General features: G+C 45.4%; 1 protein-coding gene across 1 annotated transcript; it reads right to left on the bottom strand.

Moving 5' to 3' along the window:
- Positions 1 to 260: 260 nt before the first annotated feature.
- On the bottom strand, positions 261 to 18,301 carry LOC129698330 (uncharacterized protein C3orf85-like). The gene is made up of 5 exons (XM_055637413.1): positions 18,056 to 18,301; positions 17,878 to 17,927; positions 9,695 to 9,831; positions 5,443 to 5,534; positions 261 to 532 (listed from the first exon to the last, which is right to left on the bottom strand). The coding sequence occupies exons 1-5, from the start codon at positions 18,175 to 18,177 to the stop codon at positions 460 to 462; spliced, it is 474 nt and encodes a 157-aa protein (XP_055493388.1). The 5' UTR covers positions 18,178 to 18,301; the 3' UTR covers positions 261 to 459.
- Between the last annotated feature and the right edge of the window lie 1,487 nt (positions 18,302 to 19,788).

The raw sequence follows: 19,788 nt of genomic DNA, 5'->3' as shown, positions 1-19,788 counted from the left end.
ATCGCACCTATTCCTACCTTCCGCTAACACCCCTCCCCTTAAATTTTCAGCTTTCAGTGGAGTACCGCTTGACCCGCTGAGTTACTCCAGCAATTTGAGCCCTATGATGCATTTTTTACTCAATTAAATCCCAATGATTTGTTTTCCAGTACCATCTTTTCTCTGAAATGTATATATAATTCTCAAAGATTAGCAAACAATTTAGATAGATAATTCAAAATAAAATCACGTGTTGAGATACGTAACATCACAATCCTGAGTGAGATGTGTATAATTTTTTATTGATCAAGATTTTTTAGGCAATGTTTAAAGCTCAACCCTTCTTTTGGCAAACTCAGTGAGGGTTTGTTACAAGAAGAGAGATATGTAGCAGAAATATTGGTCATGGCATGGTGTATGCATTTTAACTGAATTAATTGACTAGATTAATTACAAGAATTTTTAGATCCATCAGCTTCTTTATTTATTCATGCGATGTTGAAGGTAAGCGCTTGTCTGCCGCAGATAGTCCATGTAGTTCCTGATATGCTCCCTACAAAAACACAATGGAAAACACATAGGCTTAGGTAGACATCAAATGTAAGAAGATATCATAGTAAACCAGCATCCGCAGTTCCTTCTATCTCCAAGATATCAATAGTGTCTTAGAGCATAGAAAAGTACATAACAAGAACAGGCCCTTTGGCCCACAAAGTCTGTGATGAACACAATGCCAAGGCCTTAACTTATCAATCTGCACTTAACCCATCACCCTCCAGTCTCTACATATCCAAAAGCCTCTTAAATGCCACTATCATATCTGCCTCAATCAGCACGTTCCAGGCACTTACCAACCTCTGTGTAAAAAAAGTTACCCCGCACATCTCTTTTCAACTTTGCCCCTCTCACCTACAAGCTATACCGTCTAGTATTTGATTTTTTTCATCTTGGGTGAAAAAGGTTTTGACTGTCTACCCTATCTATGCATCTCATCGTTTCAGCACTTCAACCCCTCCCATTCCCAATCTGACTTTTCTGTCCTGGGCCTCCTCCATTGTCAGAGTGAGGCCCAGCGCAAATTGGAGGAACAGCATCTCATATTTTGCTTGGGTAGTTTACACTCCAGCGGTATGTACATTAACTTCTCTAACTTCAGATACCCCTTGCTTTCTATCTCCATCCCTTTCCCTTTCCCAGTTCTCCCACTGGTCTAAAGGGCCTGTCCCACTTTCACGACCTAATTCACGATCTCTGCCGAGTTTGGCCTTGACTCATACTCGCAGCATGGTTGTCACAAGGTGGTAGGAGGTTGTAGGATAGGTTGTAGCAGGCCATGGTGCTAGTCGTAGGTGCTCGTGACATCAAGTAGGTCGGGGCGTTTTTCTAGCATGATGAAAAATGTCCACGATTAAAAAAAGGTTGTGAATTAGGTCATGAAAGTGGAACAGGCCCTTTACTGTCTCCGACACCATTCTATGTTTGTCCCGCCCCCTCCCCTGACATCAGTCTGAAGAAGGGTCTTGATGCCCCAGCCCCGCACTGCCCGCTTCTATCTACCCCAAATCCACAACAAGACTGCCCTGGCAGACTGCTCCTGCTCCATTGAACTTATCTCCGCATGTATTGATTCCATCCTATTCCCCCTTGTCCAGTCCCTTTCCACCTACATCCAAGACACCTCACATGCTCTTCCCCTCTTCAATATCTTTCCATTTCGAGGCACCCATCTTTACCATGGATGTCCAGTCCCTTTATACCTCCATCCCCCACCAGGAAGTGGCGGCGCTGCCCTAGCAACTGCGGCTCACCTGCAGTCTGTCTGTGTGTTTTTTTATGTTTGTATGTTTTCTTTTGTCCTGTTCTAGTTAATTTTAGTTTATTTAGGTTGTGTATGTGTGGGGGGGGGATGGGAGAAACATGTTTTGGTCTCTTCCTTCGGGGGGATGGGACCTTTACTTGTCGTATCCCACGTCTCCGTCTCCGTCTGCGCTGAGGCCTAATGGCGGAGCTGGCGGCCTCCAACTGGGACTGACCTCGAGGCTACGGAGGCAGAGCCAGCCAGGACATACCAACCGAAGTCTGGCCGACTGCGGGGCTATGGCGGCGTTGTGACGGCAGCGACCCAACTTCGGGGTTGTGGCGGCATTGCGGCAGCGGTGAACCGACATCGGGGCTGTAGCGGCCTTGCAGTGGTGGCGACCCGACTTCGGAGCCTCGGAGGCTCGGCCGCGGGCCCAGTGGACGACATCATCGGGAGCTCGCAGGTCACAGGTTGGTGACCTGTTTTTCCGGAGCTCCCACGACAACAGCTTCGTCCACTGGACTGGAGTGCGGCAGCTTCGGCAGCTTCGACCGTCCCGGGCTGCGGAGTTTGAACTGGCCCGTTCGGGAAGCTCGGATTCAGCCGCGGGACTTGCTTACCATCACCCGGCGGGGTCACAACATTGGAGGCCTGGATCGCCTCAGCGCAGAGGGAGAACAAGGAGGGAAGAGACTAGGACTTAAGACTTTTGCCTTCCATCACAGTGAGGAGGTGCCTGGTGGACTCACTGTGGTGGATGATAAATCTGTGTTTATTGTGTGTTTTGCTATTTTATTCTATGTTATGACTGCAAGGCACGAAATTTAGTTCAGACTGAAAAGTCTGAATGACAATAAAGGATACTTGATACTTGATACTTGAAAGTCTCAGGCCCTCCGGTTATACCTCAAACAGACATTCAATCAATTTCCCTCTGCTAACATTCTCCTCTGTCTAGTGGAACTTGTCATCACCCTCAGCAACTTCTCATTTGTCTCCTCTCACTTTCTCCCTGCTAATGGTGTAGCCATGGGCACACGCATAGGGCCCCAGCTCGGCGTGCCTTTTTGTCAGTTGCATCGAACACTCCTTGCTTCAGGCATACACTGGCCCTATCCCCCAACTCTTTCACTGTTGTATCAACGACAGCATGGGGGCTGCCTCCTGCAACTGTGTAGAACTAACTTCACTATTAACTTCCACCCTGTCCTCAAATTCACTTGGATTATCTCTGACACCTCTCTGCCCATCCTTGATATCTCTGTCCCCATCGCAGGGGACAGACTATCTACTATGAACCTACCAACTACCATAGTTATCTGGACTACACTTCCTCCCACCCTGCCCATTGCAAGGCACCATTTCCGGCTCTCAATTCTTCTGCCTCTGCTCCACCCCTCTGCTCCCAAGTTGATGCTTTCCATTCTAGGACACTCGAGATGTCACCTTCCTTTAGTCAACGTGGTGTCCCCCTTCTGTCCTAGATGGCTCCCTCACTTGTGTCTCCTCTGTGTCCTGTGGTTCTGCTCTCACCCACCGCTCCCCCAAGATGGAATAAGGATAGAGTACCCCTGGTCCTCATCTTTCATCCCACCGGCCTCTGCATCCAACACATTATCCTCTGACATTTCCGTCACCACCAGTCACATCTTCCCATCTCCAGCCCTTTGCATCTTCCGCAGAGACTGCTCCCACCGCAACTTCCTGGTTGACTCATCCCATCCCACCTAAACCAGCCCTTCCCCAAGAACTTCCCATGCAAAGCAGGAGATGCAACACCTGACTTTATATCTCCTCCCTCGCCTTCATCCAGGAACCCCAGCCATCCTTCCAGGTGAGACAGAGGTTCACATGCACCTCCTTTAACCTCATCTACTGCATCCGGTGTTCCCAATGTGGCCTCCTGTACATTGACTCTGTGACCGTTTCGCTGAACACTTTCACTCGGTCCACCAAGGCCTGTAGGATCTCCCGGTTCCGAACCATTTTAACCCCTTCCCATTCCCACACTGACCTTTCTGTCCTAGTCCGCCTGCATTGTCAGAGTGAGGCCGCACACAAACCGGAGAAGCATCAGCTCACATTCCTCCTGGATAGGCATATCCCACCTTTTCTTTCTCCCCCACAGCCCCCACTTTCTCCCCCTCCCCTGTGCTCCAACTGGACTTCCTCCAATTTCTCTCCCTTCCCCCTTCCCATCCTCCTACATTTCTTCCTCTGGTTTCACAATTTGCAACTCTTCCATCAGCCTCTCATACATTCTGCTTTTATATCTGGTCTTCATTCCAACCATCTGCCGATCAAAAAAAACCCTATTACGTGCCACGCTTTTCCATCTCCCAGGTATCTCCCCACCCCCACTACAATCAGTTTGATGAAGGGTCCTTACCTGAAACATCACCTATCCATGTTCTCCAGAGAGGCTGCATGGCCCACTCAGTTACCCCAGCACTTTGTGTCCGTTTGTGTCAACTTAGGGCATTATCTTTGTTTCCCTTTCCATAAATGCTGCCTGGCATGCTGATACTGTCCACCTTTCTCTGCTTTTTGGTATTGGAGATTGCATAATGATGTAAAAGAGGCAGTGGAGATGATCAGGAAGAATGCTACAAAACCACTTGGAAGCCTGGAAAATAGGTGCAGGAGGAGGCCATTCGGCCATTCGAGCCAGCACCACCATTCATTGTGATCATGGCTGATCGTCCACAATCAATAACCCGTGCCAGCCTTGTCCCCATGTCCCTTGATTCCACTTGCCCCTAGAGCTCTATCTAACTCTCTCTTAAATCCATCCAGTGATTTGGCCTCCACTGCCCTCTGAGACAGAGAATTCCACAAATTCACAACTCTCTGAGTGAAAAAGTTTTTTCTCACCTCAGTCTTAAATGGCCTCCCCTTTATTCTAAGACTGTGGCCCCTGGTTCTGGACTCGCCCAACATTGGGAACATTTTTCCTGCATCTAGCTTGTCCAGTCCTTTAATAATTTTATATGTTTCTATAAGATTCCCCCTCATCCTTCTAAACTCCAGTGAATACAAGCCTAGTCTTTTCAATCTTTCCTCATATGACAATCCCGCCATCCCAGAGATCAATCTCGTGAACCTACGCTGCACTGCCTCAATCACAAGGATGTCCTTCCTCAAATTAGGAGACCAAAACTGTACTCAATACTCCAGATGTGGTCTCACCAGAGCCCTATACAACTGCAGAAGAACCTCTTTACTCCTATACTGAAATCCTCTTGTTATGAAGGCCAAAATTCCATTAGCTTTCTTCACTGCCTGCTGTACCTGCACGCCAACTTTCAGTGACCGGTGTACAAGGACACCCAGGTCTCTCTGTACCTCCCCCTTGCCTAACCTAACCCCATTGAGATAATAATCTGCCCCCTTGTTTTTGCCGCCAAAGTGGATTACCTCACTTGGAAGGGACCTCCTGGAGTAGTCGTCTGGTGAGACAATGTGGTTAGAACTCAGGAATAAGAAAGGTGCAATCACTATTTAATGGGTTATGACACGGACCTCCAAAGAAACATACATATTCTACCTTCTATGGAAGCATCACACAATTAAAAGGACACTTGTTCCACATATTATTTCATTGCAGTTCCTTTATTGCACCATCTGCACAATATATATCAAACAAGCTGTTTAGTACTCACTGAACAACGGAAGGATCTGATGAAAAACCAACCGAACTCAAACCTATGTAGTATTGTGCTGAGTCTCTCAACGATGTCCAGTATTCACTTGCCTAAATTACATTAAACATACAGTTAAAATATGCTAACATATAACTCATACAGAATGGAAAGACATTAAGAAAAATATATATTTAAACCATGCATGATTTACAACTTGCAGTTTTGTGAAATTTCCCCAACCCCTGGGTGACATGGTTGTGTGGCTCAGAGGGAATGGAGGTCAACTGCCTTTGCAAACTCCCAGTCAGTTGCAAATTATACATTCGGTAGGAGTTGCAACTTGATGGACATAAATTAAAAGCTAGAGGGAAGGAAGGTCTTCCAACGGGATCCCACCACTGGCCACATCTTCCCATTTCCTCCCCTTTCTGCTTTCAGCAGAGACCATTCCCTCCATAATTCCCTGGTCAATTTGTCCTATCCCACCCAAACCGTCCACTCCCCTGGTACTTTCCCTTGCAACCGCAGGAAATGCTACACTTGTCGCTTTACCTCCCCGTGTGAGTGCTCTGCCAATCCACAACCCATCACTGTGCAGCCGCATGGGATAGACAGTGATGGGTTATGGATTGGCAGTGCACTCACACATGGGGACAAAAACCTAACAACGTCCCTATCAGTTAGGTATGTTACAAAACTTACCTTCAGTACGGCGCTGCAATTCTGCCACTGGCCGTGAAGCGAGAAGAGGATGTGCGATTTTGGTGCATTTGAGGGGGGGGGGGGGGGGGGTCACTGACTTGCCATAGATGTAGTCGTTGAACTTGGTACCCGGACGTGGAGCCGAAGGATGAGAAGCCGAAGTGAAAACTGGAAGCCAAATAACCAAATGGAAATGATGCCGAAAAGCCAAATAACCGAAAGGGCGCAACGCCGAAAAGCCAAATAACCGAATGTTGGAATGCAAGATGTTGCTAAAGAATCAATCCTACAGCCGTTCTGTGTGTTTTTAAAAAAATTAACCCGACATGTTAATCGCTGGAATGATTTTAAAATCAGCTTCTGAAGGCGTCAATGCCAACAACTGGGACAGATTTGATGGAGGACCAGGTAAAAGAAAGCAGTTTATTTTTATGTATTAAAGTGTTTCTTAACTATTCAGTCTAATATCTGAATGGTGGCCGATTAGGAAAGGGGGAGATGCAACGAGACCTGGGGGTGTCATGGTATACCAGTCATCGAAAGTAGGCATGCAGCTGCAGCAGGCAGTGAAGAAAGCGAATGGTATGTTAGCATTCATAGCAAAAGGATTTGAGTATAGGAGCAGGGAGGTTCTACTGCAGTTGTACAGCGTCTTGGTGAGACCACACCTGGAGTATTGCGTACAGTTTTGGTCTCCAAATCTGAGGAAGGACATTATTGCCATAGAGGGAGTACAGAGAAGGTTCACCAAACTGATTCCTGGGATGTCAGGACTTTTATATGAAGAAAGACTAGATAGACTCGGCTTGTACTCGCTAGAATTTAGAAGATTGAGGGGGGATCTTATAGAAACTTACAACATTCTTAAGGGGTTGGACAGGCTAGATGCAGGAAGATTGTTCCCGATGTTGGGGAAGTCCAGAACAAAGGAGTCACAGTTTAAGGATAAGGGATAAATCTTTTAGAACCGAGATGAGGAAAACATTTTTCACACAGAGAGTGGTAAATCTCTGGAATTCTCTGCCACAGAAGGTAGTTGAGGCCAGTTCATTGGCTATAATTAAGAGGGGGTTAGATGTGGCCCTCGTGGCTAAAGGGATCAGGGGGTATGGAGAGAAGGCAGGTACGGGATACTGAGTTGGATGATCAGCCATGATCATATTGAATGGCGGTGCAGGCTCGAAGAGCCGAATGGCCTACTCCTGCATCTATTTTCTATGTTTCTATGTTTCTATGTTTCTATGTTTCTATGTTTAAGATGTATTTAATTCACAATTTAAGTTGCGAAACGGTGAGCCGGCAGTGCATTTGCTGCCGATACGGGGGTATAAATTCACCATACCTCAACGTTCCAATGGTCCCGTTCCAGAAAATCCCACTCGCAAGCTGATTTAAATGGCCATTAATTTACAGGTATTAAACATTAAATTCCTTCCATTTGGCCTATAAACCCATGACAATGAGATTTAAAAATTATGTTATATTCTGAATTCTTGTGTGAATGTTATTTGGACAGTTAGGCTACTTAAAAATGGTATTCGTAAAAACCTGTAGAGGCCAAAAGAAGTGCTGAAATAGGTTAGCATTGAAGATGTATAGTCAAGTGAAATCTGCTAAAAGGAGTTCAGCATCTAGGACAGAAAATATTGTTGCATTTGACATGTGTGCAGCCACTTCTTCCACCATGCACATAGGGTGGTGTGGCCTTTTCAGAGCAGTGTTCTGGTCTCTTGGATTAATGGATATTCTGATTTTCTGTTTGTTCTTTTTGTTGGTGGCAACCATAGATGACCCCCAATCGGTTGACTCCGTAATAGGAGTGATGACACCCAATTCCTGCATTCTGGACATGTTTTCACTTTTAGCTGCATGACTGCCTCCACAGTTGTTGCAGTTGGCAATATACCATGTTCCAGTTTTTTTCTGACTGGATTTTCATCATTATCTCAGGCTTGTGTTCTCTCCTGAACCTAGCCTGGACTGCATCGATATTTGTGACAGATCGATGTGAAGTAGCTCACATTTTGTTATGCACTTCAGTCATGAATTTGACAGATGGAAACAGCCTTAACTAATGTCAAATTACTATCACGCAGTAACACCTTCCTCAAATCATCATTATTGATACCACAGACCAGTCTATCTCTAATAAGCTCCTCATAGAGCTCTCCAAATTATCAGCTTTTTGCTTCTATCCTTAAAACTGACATATGATTCAATTGTCTCACCAGCTTTTTGATTACGTGTGTTGAACTTGTGTCGTTCCATAGTAAGATCGGTTTGAGGGCTGCATATCTCCCAAAATTTCTTCTTGAGGCATTCAGGATCCTCTCTGGATTCTGCAGGAGTGAGGATGTTTCCTCCCTCTCCAGGGTCTCTCACCTCATCCGCATACACAAAAGACCGTTCAGGTTCAATGGCCTCCAGTCCCGCAAGGTTAAGGAGAATGTATTCTCGAGTGCGGGCTGACTTGTAAGAATGTGCCGCCGTGATGAAAATGTCATATTCTTGCTCAAAGATCCGCCATTTCTCTCCGATTTTACCATCGAAGATGAGTGGGTTCGGCCTCTGGAATGCATTTGCCATGTTGACTGAAAGGCTGCTAGCTTTGCCATCTAGTAGGCTAGTTATTTGCCTCGCTTGAAAAAGCAACTCCTGGTTGAAGTAAACTCAGGCCGTTAAAGTTCCAGAATAAAACTTCTGACACCATGTATGAAGTTGTGGAAATAGGAACAAGTTATTTAACTTCACATCCAGTTTAATGACCATGAGGTTGCAAGGCTACAAAGCCCTAGTGTCCGAACAAAGAGCTGCCCGCCAGAACCTCCCCCGGGTGACATGCATGCGTCAGATATGTTCCTCCAGGAAAGGTCTCTACGAACACCCAACATGGTGACTGATATACAATAGAGTCATACAGCGTGGAAACAGGTCCTTCAGCCCAACTTGCCCACACCAGCCAACATGTTCATGCCCGCCCTCTAAACCAATCAACGTCGGAGAAAGAAATACGGATTGGGTGAACACTTTGCAAAGCACCTATACCCAGTCCTTTGGGGTATCCATGAACTTCGCATAGCTTCACATTTTCATTCACCACACCTCTGCCTCACTCTGATGTAACAGTCTGTGGCATCCAGTACTGTTACCAAGAGGCATAAAGCAAGCTTGAGGACCAATACCTAGATTTAACTAGATTTTCAGAAAGTCTTTGATAGTGTGCCACATGGGAGGCTGCCAAGGAAGATAAGAGCCCATGGTATCAAAGGGCAGGTACTAACATGGATACTAACAGGTTGGGTGGATGGCAGAAGACAAAGAGTAGCAATGTAGGGGGATTTTACTGGTTGGCTGCCTAGTGGAGTTCTGCAGGGCTCGGTGCTGGGGCCGCTGCTCTTCACGTTGTATATTAATGATTTGTATGAAAGGATTGAAGGCTTTGTGGGCAAGTTTGTGGATGATATGAAAATAGGTGGAGGGGCAGGTAATGTAGAGAAAGCACTGACTCTGCAGAAGGACTTGGATAGGTTCGGAGAGTGGACGGAGAAGTGGCAGATGGAAGTTTTACCTGCTCTGCTGGGGTGACGCCCCACACATTATTTGCACTATTTGGATCCCAGTATCCTTGCATAGTGTCCGTTTGCCTTTTGCTTCGGATGAAATGATGGGCTTCTTGATCAGCCAGGAATGGTGCAGCAACAACCCCTGCCAAAGCGAAAACACAGCCATCATTGACCACGTGACAAAATACAATCAAATTATTTAAAACATAGAATCATAGAATCATAGTCATAGAGTGATACAGAAGACAGCATCTCTGGAGAAAAGGAATAGATGACGTTTCGGGATGAGACCCTTCTTCAGTCTGAAGAAGGGCTTTGACCGGAAACTTCACCTATTCCATCTGAAGAAGGGTCTCAACTCAAAACGTCACGTATTCCTTCACTCCAAAGGTGCTGTTTGACCCGCTGAGGTGCCTTTCGTGTCTATCTTCAGTTTAAACCAGCATCTGCAGTTCCTTCCTGCACATAGAGAGATACAGCACAGAAACAGGCTCTTCGGCCTACCGAGTCCATACTGATCATAAATTACCCATTTACATTAACATAGAAACATAGAAATTAGGTGCAGGAGTAGGCCATTCGGCCCTTCGAGCCTGCACCGCCATTCAATATGATCATAGCTGATCATCCAACTCAGTATCCCGTACCTGCCTTCTCTCCCTACCCCCTGATCCCCTAGCCACAAGGGCCATCAACTCCCTCTTAAATTACCAATGAACATTCTACATTACCACTCCTGCGTGACATTAATCTTTTTTTATCTTTTTTTATCTTTTTTTATTCGCCCTACATCCACAACAGGCCTCCCAATATTTGTTATTTCTTATCTTTTAGGTAGATCAGAATCTCATATTGAACATAAAATTAACCTTCAACTCTTTGGTTAGTAAGTTTGCAGATGACACCAAGATTGTTGGCATTACAGAGTGAGGAAAGCTGTGAAGGTGTACGGTGGGATAAAAAAGGGCAGAGAAATTGTTATGTCCACAACCCTCTGCAATTCCTTACAGTCTTTGATTGAGCTTTTCACAAACCATGTTGTGATGCATCCTGATACGATGCTTTCTATGGCGTATCTGTAGACGTTGGTGAGGGTTAATGGGGACATGCTAAACTTCCTAAATCTTCTAAGTAAGTAAATGCATAGGTGTGCTTTCTTGGCCATAGAATCAATGTGGCTGGTCCAGGACAAATTGCTGGTGATATTAATTCCTAAGAACTTGAAGCAATCGACCAGCTCCATTTCGGTGCCATCAATGTATGTGTGTGCACTGCTTCTGCCTCCACCTCCACCACCAGCAATGCTTTCCAGGCCTCCACTACTCCTTATGTAAAGAACAACTTGCCCTGCACATCTCCATTAAACTTCCTGCTCTCACCTTATAGCCATGCTCTCTAGTGTTGGACATTTCCACCCTGGAAATAAGGTTCGGACTGTCTACCCCGTCTATGCCTCTCATAATTTTATATACTCCTAACAAGTCTCCCCTCAACCTCCGATGTTCCGGAGAAAACAATCCAAATCTATCCAACCTCGCCCTACGACTGAAACACTCTAATCCAGGTAGCATTCTGGTAAACCTTCTTCCCACCCTATCCAAAGCTTCCACATCTTTCCTGTAATGAGGTGACCTTAACTTGCATGCAATATTCCAAATGTGGTCCCACAGAGCTGCATCATGACTTTCTGATCTTTGTACTTGGTGCCCCTGGCAATGAAGGCAAGTATACCATATGTTTTCCTTACTACTCCATGTACATGTGTTGCCACCTCCAGTGAGCTATAAACTTGGACTCCATGATCTACAGACCAGCGGCACGGCGCCTAGTTTTACAGTGAAACCACACAAAGTGCTGCAGTAACTCAGCAGGCTGAACTGGCCTAAAGAAGGAAACCGGCGACACTTATACATTTTCTCCAGCGATGCTGCCTGACCTACCCAGTTCTTTGTGTCCTTTCGTGTATTAACCACGATCTGTAGTTCTTTATTTCAACTACATACAACGATGATGCTTTACTCAGTTAAGCCCCTGTACCACTTGGACGACCTCCACCGCGACAATCGGCAATAACGGACACCACCTCCCCCACCCATTGTCCATGATAACGAGGATTTACTGTACTTAGATACATGTGAAAATAAACTACCATGGTACCATTGAGCCACTGATCCTATCTGTCAGAGCTATCTCATGCACTCTTTTTGTTCTCTTGACTTCCTTCTTTAGTGTACCCCTCAATTCCATGGACTCCTCCAAGGACACATATGATCCCAGCTGCCTTAGCTGACCCATGCCTTCCTTTTCCTGACCAGAGCCTAATTTTCCCTTGTGATCCAGGGTTCATTACTTCTGCCTGCCATTCCCTTCACTCCAACAGGATCATACATAACCTGAACTCTCACTATCACACTTTTCAACGCATCCCACTTCCCATCCTGCCTCTGCCCGCAAACCTACTCGAATCAACTTTTGCAAATTCCTATGTAATACCATCAATGTTGGCCTTGCCTCAATTTACAACCTTAACTTGTTGACCACCCTTATCCTTTTCCATAACTACTTTAAATGTAATAAAACTGTGGCCGCTGGTCCTATAGTACTCACCCAATGATACCACAGTCACTTGCCCTGCTCTATTTTCTAAGAGCTGGTTAAGAGAGAGTGCTCTACTTAAGTGATAAAAATTATCATGCCATTGGAACATGCAAATGGGATATGATATGGTATACATTCAATTGCTACAGAGATACAAGTGAGGACATATTCTTACAGGGCTTTGGAGAGCCAGAACCTGGAATATGCTTCATGTGGACAAAGAATTTCACTGCAGCTTGGTGTATATCCACCTACTATTAAAAGTCTTGTCTTGTTTGTCTGTCTGTCTGTGAGATAACCAAGCCACTATTTGCAGTAAGTAGAGCTTTTCAACCTCAAGCCAAAGCACCCAAGCCACAATTTGCAGTTAGTGCCTTTCAACTTCAAGCAAAGCACCCAAGCCACTATTTGCAGTTAGTAGTGACTTTCAACTTCAAGCCAAAGCACCCAAACAACCATTTGCAGTACGAAGTGCCTTTCAACTTCAAGCCAAAGCACCCAAGCCACCATTTGCAGTAAGAAGTGCCTTTCACTTCAAGCCAAATCACTCAAGCCATCATTTGCAGTATATAGTGCCTTTCAACTTCAAGCAAAGCACCCAAGCCACCATTTGCAATAAGTAGTGACTTTCAACTTCAAGTCCAAGCACCCAAGCCACCATTTGCAGTTAATAATGCCTTTCAACTTCAAGCCAAAACATCCAAGCCACCATTTGCAGTAAGTAGTGCCTTTCAACTTCAAGCCAAAGCACCCAAACAACCATTTGCAGGCAGTGCCTTTTACTTCAAACAAACCATGTTTTCATTTTCAAACCACATTAACAGTGCTCACAGTTGTGTAGACATTTGTTCAGTGTCATTCAGAGCTCAGAGAGACATGACCCTTGGCTTCATCCATCTTGCAGAGAGTGAGTGAGGCACACCACTTCCTGGTTTTACAGTCCCTCCAGCAGGTGCAGCAGATAGAATGGTGATTTTTTTAAAGTTCAAGCCAAAGTTCGTAAGCCACCATTTGCAGTAAGTAGTGCCTTTTGAACTTTAAACCAAAGCTCCCAAGCCACCATTTGCAGTAAATTGTGCATTTCAACTTCAAGCCAAAGCACCCAAGCCACCATTTGCAGTAAGTAGTACCTTTCAACTTCATGCCACCATTTGCAGTAAGTAGTGCCTTTCAACTTCAAGCCAAATCATCCAAAAAAACATTTGCAGGCAGTGCCTTCTTACTTCAAACAAACCGTATTTTCATTTTTAAACCACATTAAAGGTACTCACAGTTGTGTAGACATTTGTTCAGTGTTATTCAGAGCTCAGAGAGACGTGACCCTTGGCTTCATCAATCTTGCAGAGAGTGAGTGAGGCACACCACTTCCTGGTTTTATAGTCCCTCCCCTCCTTCCAGCAGGGGCAGCAGAGATAATGGTGAATTTTGTTAAAACATTAATATCTTTGATTTGTCATCGATGGGAAAAATCCTCCGCACCCATAAGGCGGAGGGGGGCTCTGAACGAGGTGGCCAAAAATGACAGCCGTAGGTGGCGGCGTTCTGTCGGAAATCGCAGCACAGTGGGCCAAAAGCGGTCAAGATCAGAGATTTATTAATATAGATGAGTGGCACAGATAGCATAGACAGTCAGAACCATTTTTCCCAGGGTGGAAATGTCCAACACTAGTGGGTATAGCTACAAAATCAGAGGGGGAAAGTTTAATGGAGATGTGTGGGGCAAGATTATTTTTACATAGAGTGGAGTGAGGGCTTGGAACATTGCCAGGGATGGTGGTGGAGGCAGATGTGGGAGTGACATTGAAGAGTCATTTAGATAGACAGATGGAAATGCAGGGAATAGAGGTATATGGATCATGTACTGGCTGATGAGATCAATTTATTCATCATGTTTGGTACAAATTATGTGGGCTGAAGGCCATATGTTTATCATTCTCAAACGTGACGTTGAACTAGCGGTTGTGGCCGCAAGGGTGTTTTGGCTTGGAAACAGCCCATTACATGACACTAGTGAAGTGATTTGATGAGGAAACTGTTGCAAATGCTAACTTCTGTGCATTAAAACAGCTCTGGAGAACATGGAGAGGTGATACGTGTAGGAAGGAACTGCAGATGCTGGTTTAAACCGAAGATAGACACAAAAAGCTGGAGTAACTCAGCGGGACAGGCAGCATCTCTGGAAAGAAGGAATGGGTGATGTTTCGGGTCGAGACCCTTCTTCAGACTAGTGAGGGATAAGGAAACAAGAGATATAGATGATGTGGAGAGACAAAGCACCATGAATGAAAGATGCAAAAAAGTAATGATGATAAAGGAAACAGGCCATTGTCAGCTGTTTGTTGGGTGAAAACAAGAAGCTGGTCTGATTTGGGTTGGAGAGGGATAGAGAGAGAGGGAATTCCAGGGTTACTTGAAGTTAGAGAAATCAATATTCATACCACTTTTTGTGGTTAGTTGCCCAAGCAAAATATGAGATGCTGTTACTTCATATTTCTGGCTGGGATCCTTCTTCAAACTGATTGTGGGAGTCGGGCGAAGAAAGCTGGAAGAGAGGAGGGGCAGGACAAAGCCTGCAAATAATAGGTGGATAATGGTGAAGTGGGTGGGCTTGATAGGCAGATGGTTTGACAAAGGCCAGAGATGAAAAGAGAAAAGGTGTAAAACAAAAGGATTGAACAGTTGTGAATTGTAAAGCTAAGGGAAGGAATGTAGGTGAAAGGAGATGGGGCGGAATAGGTGCAAGTCAAGGTGGAAAGTTTGGTAGTTTTCTGAAATTAGAGAGTTGAATATTGATACAATTGGGTTGTAAGCTCCTGAAGCAGAATATTAAATTATTTTCCTGCAGTTTGCCAGTGGCCTCACTCTTGCAATAGATGAGGCTCAGGACAGAAAGGTAGATAGAGTGGATGTGGAGAGGATGTTTCCACTGATGGGAGAGTCTAGGACCAGAGGTCAAAGCTTCAGAATTAAAGGGTGCTCTGTTAAAAAAGGAGATGAGGAGGAAATTCTTTAGTCAGAGGGTAGTTAATCTGTGGAGACCAAGTCAGATATTTTTAAGGCAGAGATAGACAAGTTCTCGATTAGAACTGGTGTCAAGCATTATGGGGAAAAGGCAGGAAATTGGATTAGATGGTAGAGATTGAATGGCCGAGTAGACTATATGGGCTGAATGGCCAAATTCTACTCCTATAACTTGTGAACTTGTGAAATATTGTTACGAGAATGCAAGCGGAGTTAACATAATTAGCAACTGGGAAATCCAGTAGGCTTTGGTGGACCGAGCACAAGTGTTCAGCAAAACAGTCACCATGTTTGGTCTCGCTATGCACAGGAGGCTACATTGGGAACACTAGATGCAGTAGATGAGGTTAGTGCAGGTGAGCATGAACCTCTGTCGCCCCTGGAAGGACTGCTGGAGCCCCTGAAAGAGAAGGAGACAGATGTTACATCTCCTGTGGTTGCAGGAGAAAGTATCTGGGGAGGGAGTGGTTTGGGTGGGAAGGGCTGAGTGAGTCAAGGACTTGAAGAGTTCCTCCATTCCCAGGTTGAGGCCACAAACAAACTGGAGGAACAGGCTTTCATATTCCTCTTGGGCAAAGAATGGTGGGTGTATAAGACAAGCTGCCACATGAGGTAGTTGAGGCTGGGACTATTCCAACATTTAAGAAACATTTAGACATGTACATGGATAGGACAGGTCTGGAGGACTATGGACCAAATGCTGCCAGCTGGGACATGTTGGCCGGTGTGGGCAAGTTGGGCCAAAGGGCCTGCTTCCACACTGTATCACTCTATGGCAGCCTGCAGCCTAATGATATGAATGTTGAATTCTCAAATTTTAGGCAATTACCATCCATCATCCCTTTCTTCAACCCCCCCCCCCTTCCCCATCCCCTCCCTCCTCCCCTTGCTATCGTACAATTCACAACTCTCCAATCCTTCTGTCATTTCATTTCTGGCCTTTGTCCAACCATCTGCCTATCAACCCCCCTTATCTGCATCCAGGCTTTTGCTGTTCTTGCCCATTATTTGCCAGGTTTTGTCCTGCCCCCCCTCCCCCCCCCCCCCCCCTTCCAGCTTTCCTCCCCCCCCTAACCCCCCCACCACCACATTGTGCCTGAAGAATGGTTTGAACACAAAACGTCACCTATCCATGTTCTCCAGAGATGCATCCTAACCAGCTGAATACTCCAGCACTTTGTGTAAACCGGCATCTGCAGTTCCCTGTTTCTACTTCTCTGGATTCAATTGTTTTCAATCTCCCAGCATTGGTTTATATTGGCGGCACGATGACACAACAGTAGTTGCTGCCATACTGATGTGCTACAGGCAGAGTTGCTACCAGAGACCCGGGTTTGATCCTGACTATGGATGTTGTTAGTACGGAATGTGTATGTTCTCCCCGTGACCGCGTGGATTATCTCCGGGTGCTCCGGTTTCCTCCCACACTCCAAAGACGTGCAGCTTTTCAGGTTAATTGTCTTCTGTAAATTGTCCCTCGTGTGTAGGATAGAACAAGTGATTGTTGGTCAGCGCGGTCTGGGTGGGCTGAAGAGCCTGTCTCCACACTGTATCTCTAAACTAAACTGCAGTAAACACTATGCATAGGTTGGCAGTAGAGCTCGCTTGTCCTTGCCAACATTTCACTATAAACCAAATCACTAAGTCCACAAAAAACACAAGCCCACAAGAAGAAGCATGAAGCTCACAAGAAAAAACAGCACCAGAAGTAAGAATTCTGCCCATTTGAGGCTGTTCCCCTTTTTATGAGATGTTGGTTGGTCTTCTTTAATCTTACTTCTAATTCCTGTCGGATCATTACACTATCCAGTTGGCCAAAATTCAGTACGTTTCAGCCTTGAATATATTTACTGGTTCACTAAACACACAACAATTTTGACTTTTGCTAAAAAAATACACATTATTAGCTGCTAGTTCAAGATTTGTTTAAAATGCCGGTCCCGTTTCACAGTACAGTTCAAATCATGTGTTGGACGGGACTGTAGAAAGATGCTGCTTTAAACCGAAGATAGCTACAAAATGCTGGAATAACTCAGCGGGACAGGCAGCATCTGTGGAGAGAAGGAACGGGTGACGTTTCGGGTAGTGACCCTTCTTCAGAAGTTCAAATCAGATAATTAATCAGGTAATAATTGTAGTTCCTGTAAATCTGCTCATAAATAATGAATGAATGGCCTGTGGCCACCACATTGTATCTCTAAAGTAAACATTATGCATTGGTTGGTCGTGGTGATCTGCCAGCATTTCACTGTATATCAGATCACTCGTAAATGGATCCATATCAGTCATCGATTATTTATAAAACGAATATTATCAATCTGAGGAAGCTTCGGATGCAGTTTTTTTAACACCTTCCATTCTTGTTTTTGTACTTCATTTCATGTGATTATTCGATGAGTTTGCTGCCTGAAATATGCGGCATTGGCGGTTTCCGCTGAGAGAAAGGAACGGAGGCTTTTTGCGCCACTTTGAATACTTTTCCTATGAACTCAGCTGATAATTCAACTTGAGGGTGGCTGGAACCGCAGAACACAACGATAAGTAGAATTGATAAATAAATGCACCTTACCATAAATAAGCAGAGCTGCGAGTGCCAGTTGGGTGATAGCAAACGGCATACTATGAGAATCCAAAAATACATTTTATTAGCTAGGTTACTAGGTGCTGTAAAACACATCTGAAATATTTCCCTTATTAGAAATTCATATAGAAGGGAACTGCTTTTACTTTGCTACGGAGATACTTACTTGCTTTCCCAGTGCGTGGTTGTGTGCAGACCAGGAGTGAACGCCGACCTTGTTTCCTCCAGGAACAGTCTAGGTGTCGGGGAGTCAGTGGGAACCGCAAGCGCAGTGCCTTCCCTATTCATAAGAGGAGCTTTGACACCGCTACTTCCTTCCGAGTGAAGCTCCGAGGTTCACCAGGAACCCCAGGCATCTCCGGCACTGTTGTTTTCGAAAGCGAATTTTATTATTAAAAAGATAATATTCCTGAAAGTCCAATTGGTTTTATAGAACGGCAGGCATTCAAATACGAATAAGTTTTAAGTTCGACTTTAAAAAGAAAGAGAACTTGCCTGTGTCCAACTCAAAGTGCTGGATGAAGTCTCAGATCAGATTCAGATTCAATTTTAATTGTCATTGTCAGTGTACAGTACAGAGACAACGAAATGCAAGTCTAGTGGGCCAGGCAGCAGCATCTCGGGACGGAATGAGCAATGTTTCGGGTCGGAAGAAACGTGAGCCGCCGAGTTCCTCCAACAATTTGTGTTTGATGAAGAATCCAGCATCTGCAGCTCCTTGTATCTCCGTTGTAAGTGTATAACACTTCGAAGGGAAAACCATCCTGACACTTTGGAAATGTGATGACGCTTCAAGTTGCTTGATACAGCCAAATTGTTCCAGTTTGATCACAATCCCGACAGCTATCCGACGGGGTGCGAATGTGTCGGAAGGAACTGCAGATGCTGGTTTACACCGAAAATAGACACAACGTGCTGGAGTAACTCAGCGGGTCAGGCAGCATCTCTAGAGAAAACGGATAGGTACAAAGTGCTGGAGTTACTCAGCGGGACTGTGTCTCTCTCTCCCCTGACTCTCAGTCTGAAGAAGGGTCTCGACCCAAAACATTACCCATTCCTTTTCTCCAGAGATGCTGCCTGTCTCGATGAGTAACTCCAGCATTTTGTCTCTATCTTCGCAAGAGAGTAAATTGGAACGCCGGCTTTTAAAAATCAAGGGGACTGCAATACGTGGGTGGAAAAGGTGCAGACTAGAGTTTTGCTGGACGCTCTCAGCAAACAGGCCAACTCCGGGAAGAACCCCTCACAACCTCAACATTGAGGAAACATGCCGGTGGGTGAGGTGGAGTGAACACAGCGATAAGGTTCACAGCAACGTTGTACAGGCTACGGGCACTTCAAAATACTGGCAGCTGGAGACAGCAAAGTAAAACCACAAACAAATATTGCACCGGGAAAACTGCGGCTGTGATTCTGGCAACAGCCGGCCTCTGTCTGAAAAATGTTCCCCGCTACTTCACACTGGAACCCCGGACAATCATCGACAATGTCCCGTGGGGCTGTGCCATTGTGGACAGTTATTACACCGACCCCGGGTATGTGGCATTTGACTCGATCAACAAGGTTTTAACTCCGTTCCTCCCTTTCGCTGTAATACTGCTGCTCAACGCTCTGACAGTCCGCCACATTTTAGTGGCCAGTCGGGTCCGTAAGGGGCTGAGGGGTGAGAGCAAGGGGGAGAACCGCAGTGACCCGGAGATGGAGAGCAGGAAGAGGTCTGTGGTTTTACTCTTCACCATCTCCGGCAGCTTCATCCTCCTGTGGCTGACGCTGGTTGTAAACTTCGTCTATTATCAGATCACAGGAACTGCAACTGATCGGAATGGTTCTCAATGGATCTTTAGCGAGTTCGGGTTTTTGCTGAGGAATGTCAGCTGCTGCACCAACACATTTATTTAC

Source organism: Leucoraja erinacea, chromosome 6 (genome assembly GCF_028641065.1).
Source record: "Leucoraja erinacea ecotype New England chromosome 6, Leri_hhj_1, whole genome shotgun sequence".
Classification (NCBI taxonomy): Eukaryota; Metazoa; Chordata; class Chondrichthyes; order Rajiformes; family Rajidae; genus Leucoraja; species Leucoraja erinaceus.
Note: the sequence above shows the minus strand (reverse complement) of the source record. Positions and strands in the feature narration are given on the sequence as shown.

Excerpts from the sequence above, each read along its gene's own strand:
- LOC129698330 (XM_055637413.1), bottom strand. The coding sequence starts at position 18,177 with ATGAATAGGGAAGGCACTGCGCTTGCGGTTCCCACTGACTCCCCGACA. Across the intron at positions 9,832-17,877 it reads CGCAGCTCTGCTTATTTATG|GGGTTGTTGCTGCACCATTC; the intron begins GTAAGGTGCATT and ends TCGCTTTGGCAG. Across the intron at positions 5,535-9,694 it reads GCGTCACCCCAGCAGAGCAG|GCAAGTGAATACTGGACATC; the intron begins GTAAAACTTCCA and ends AATGTAATTTAG.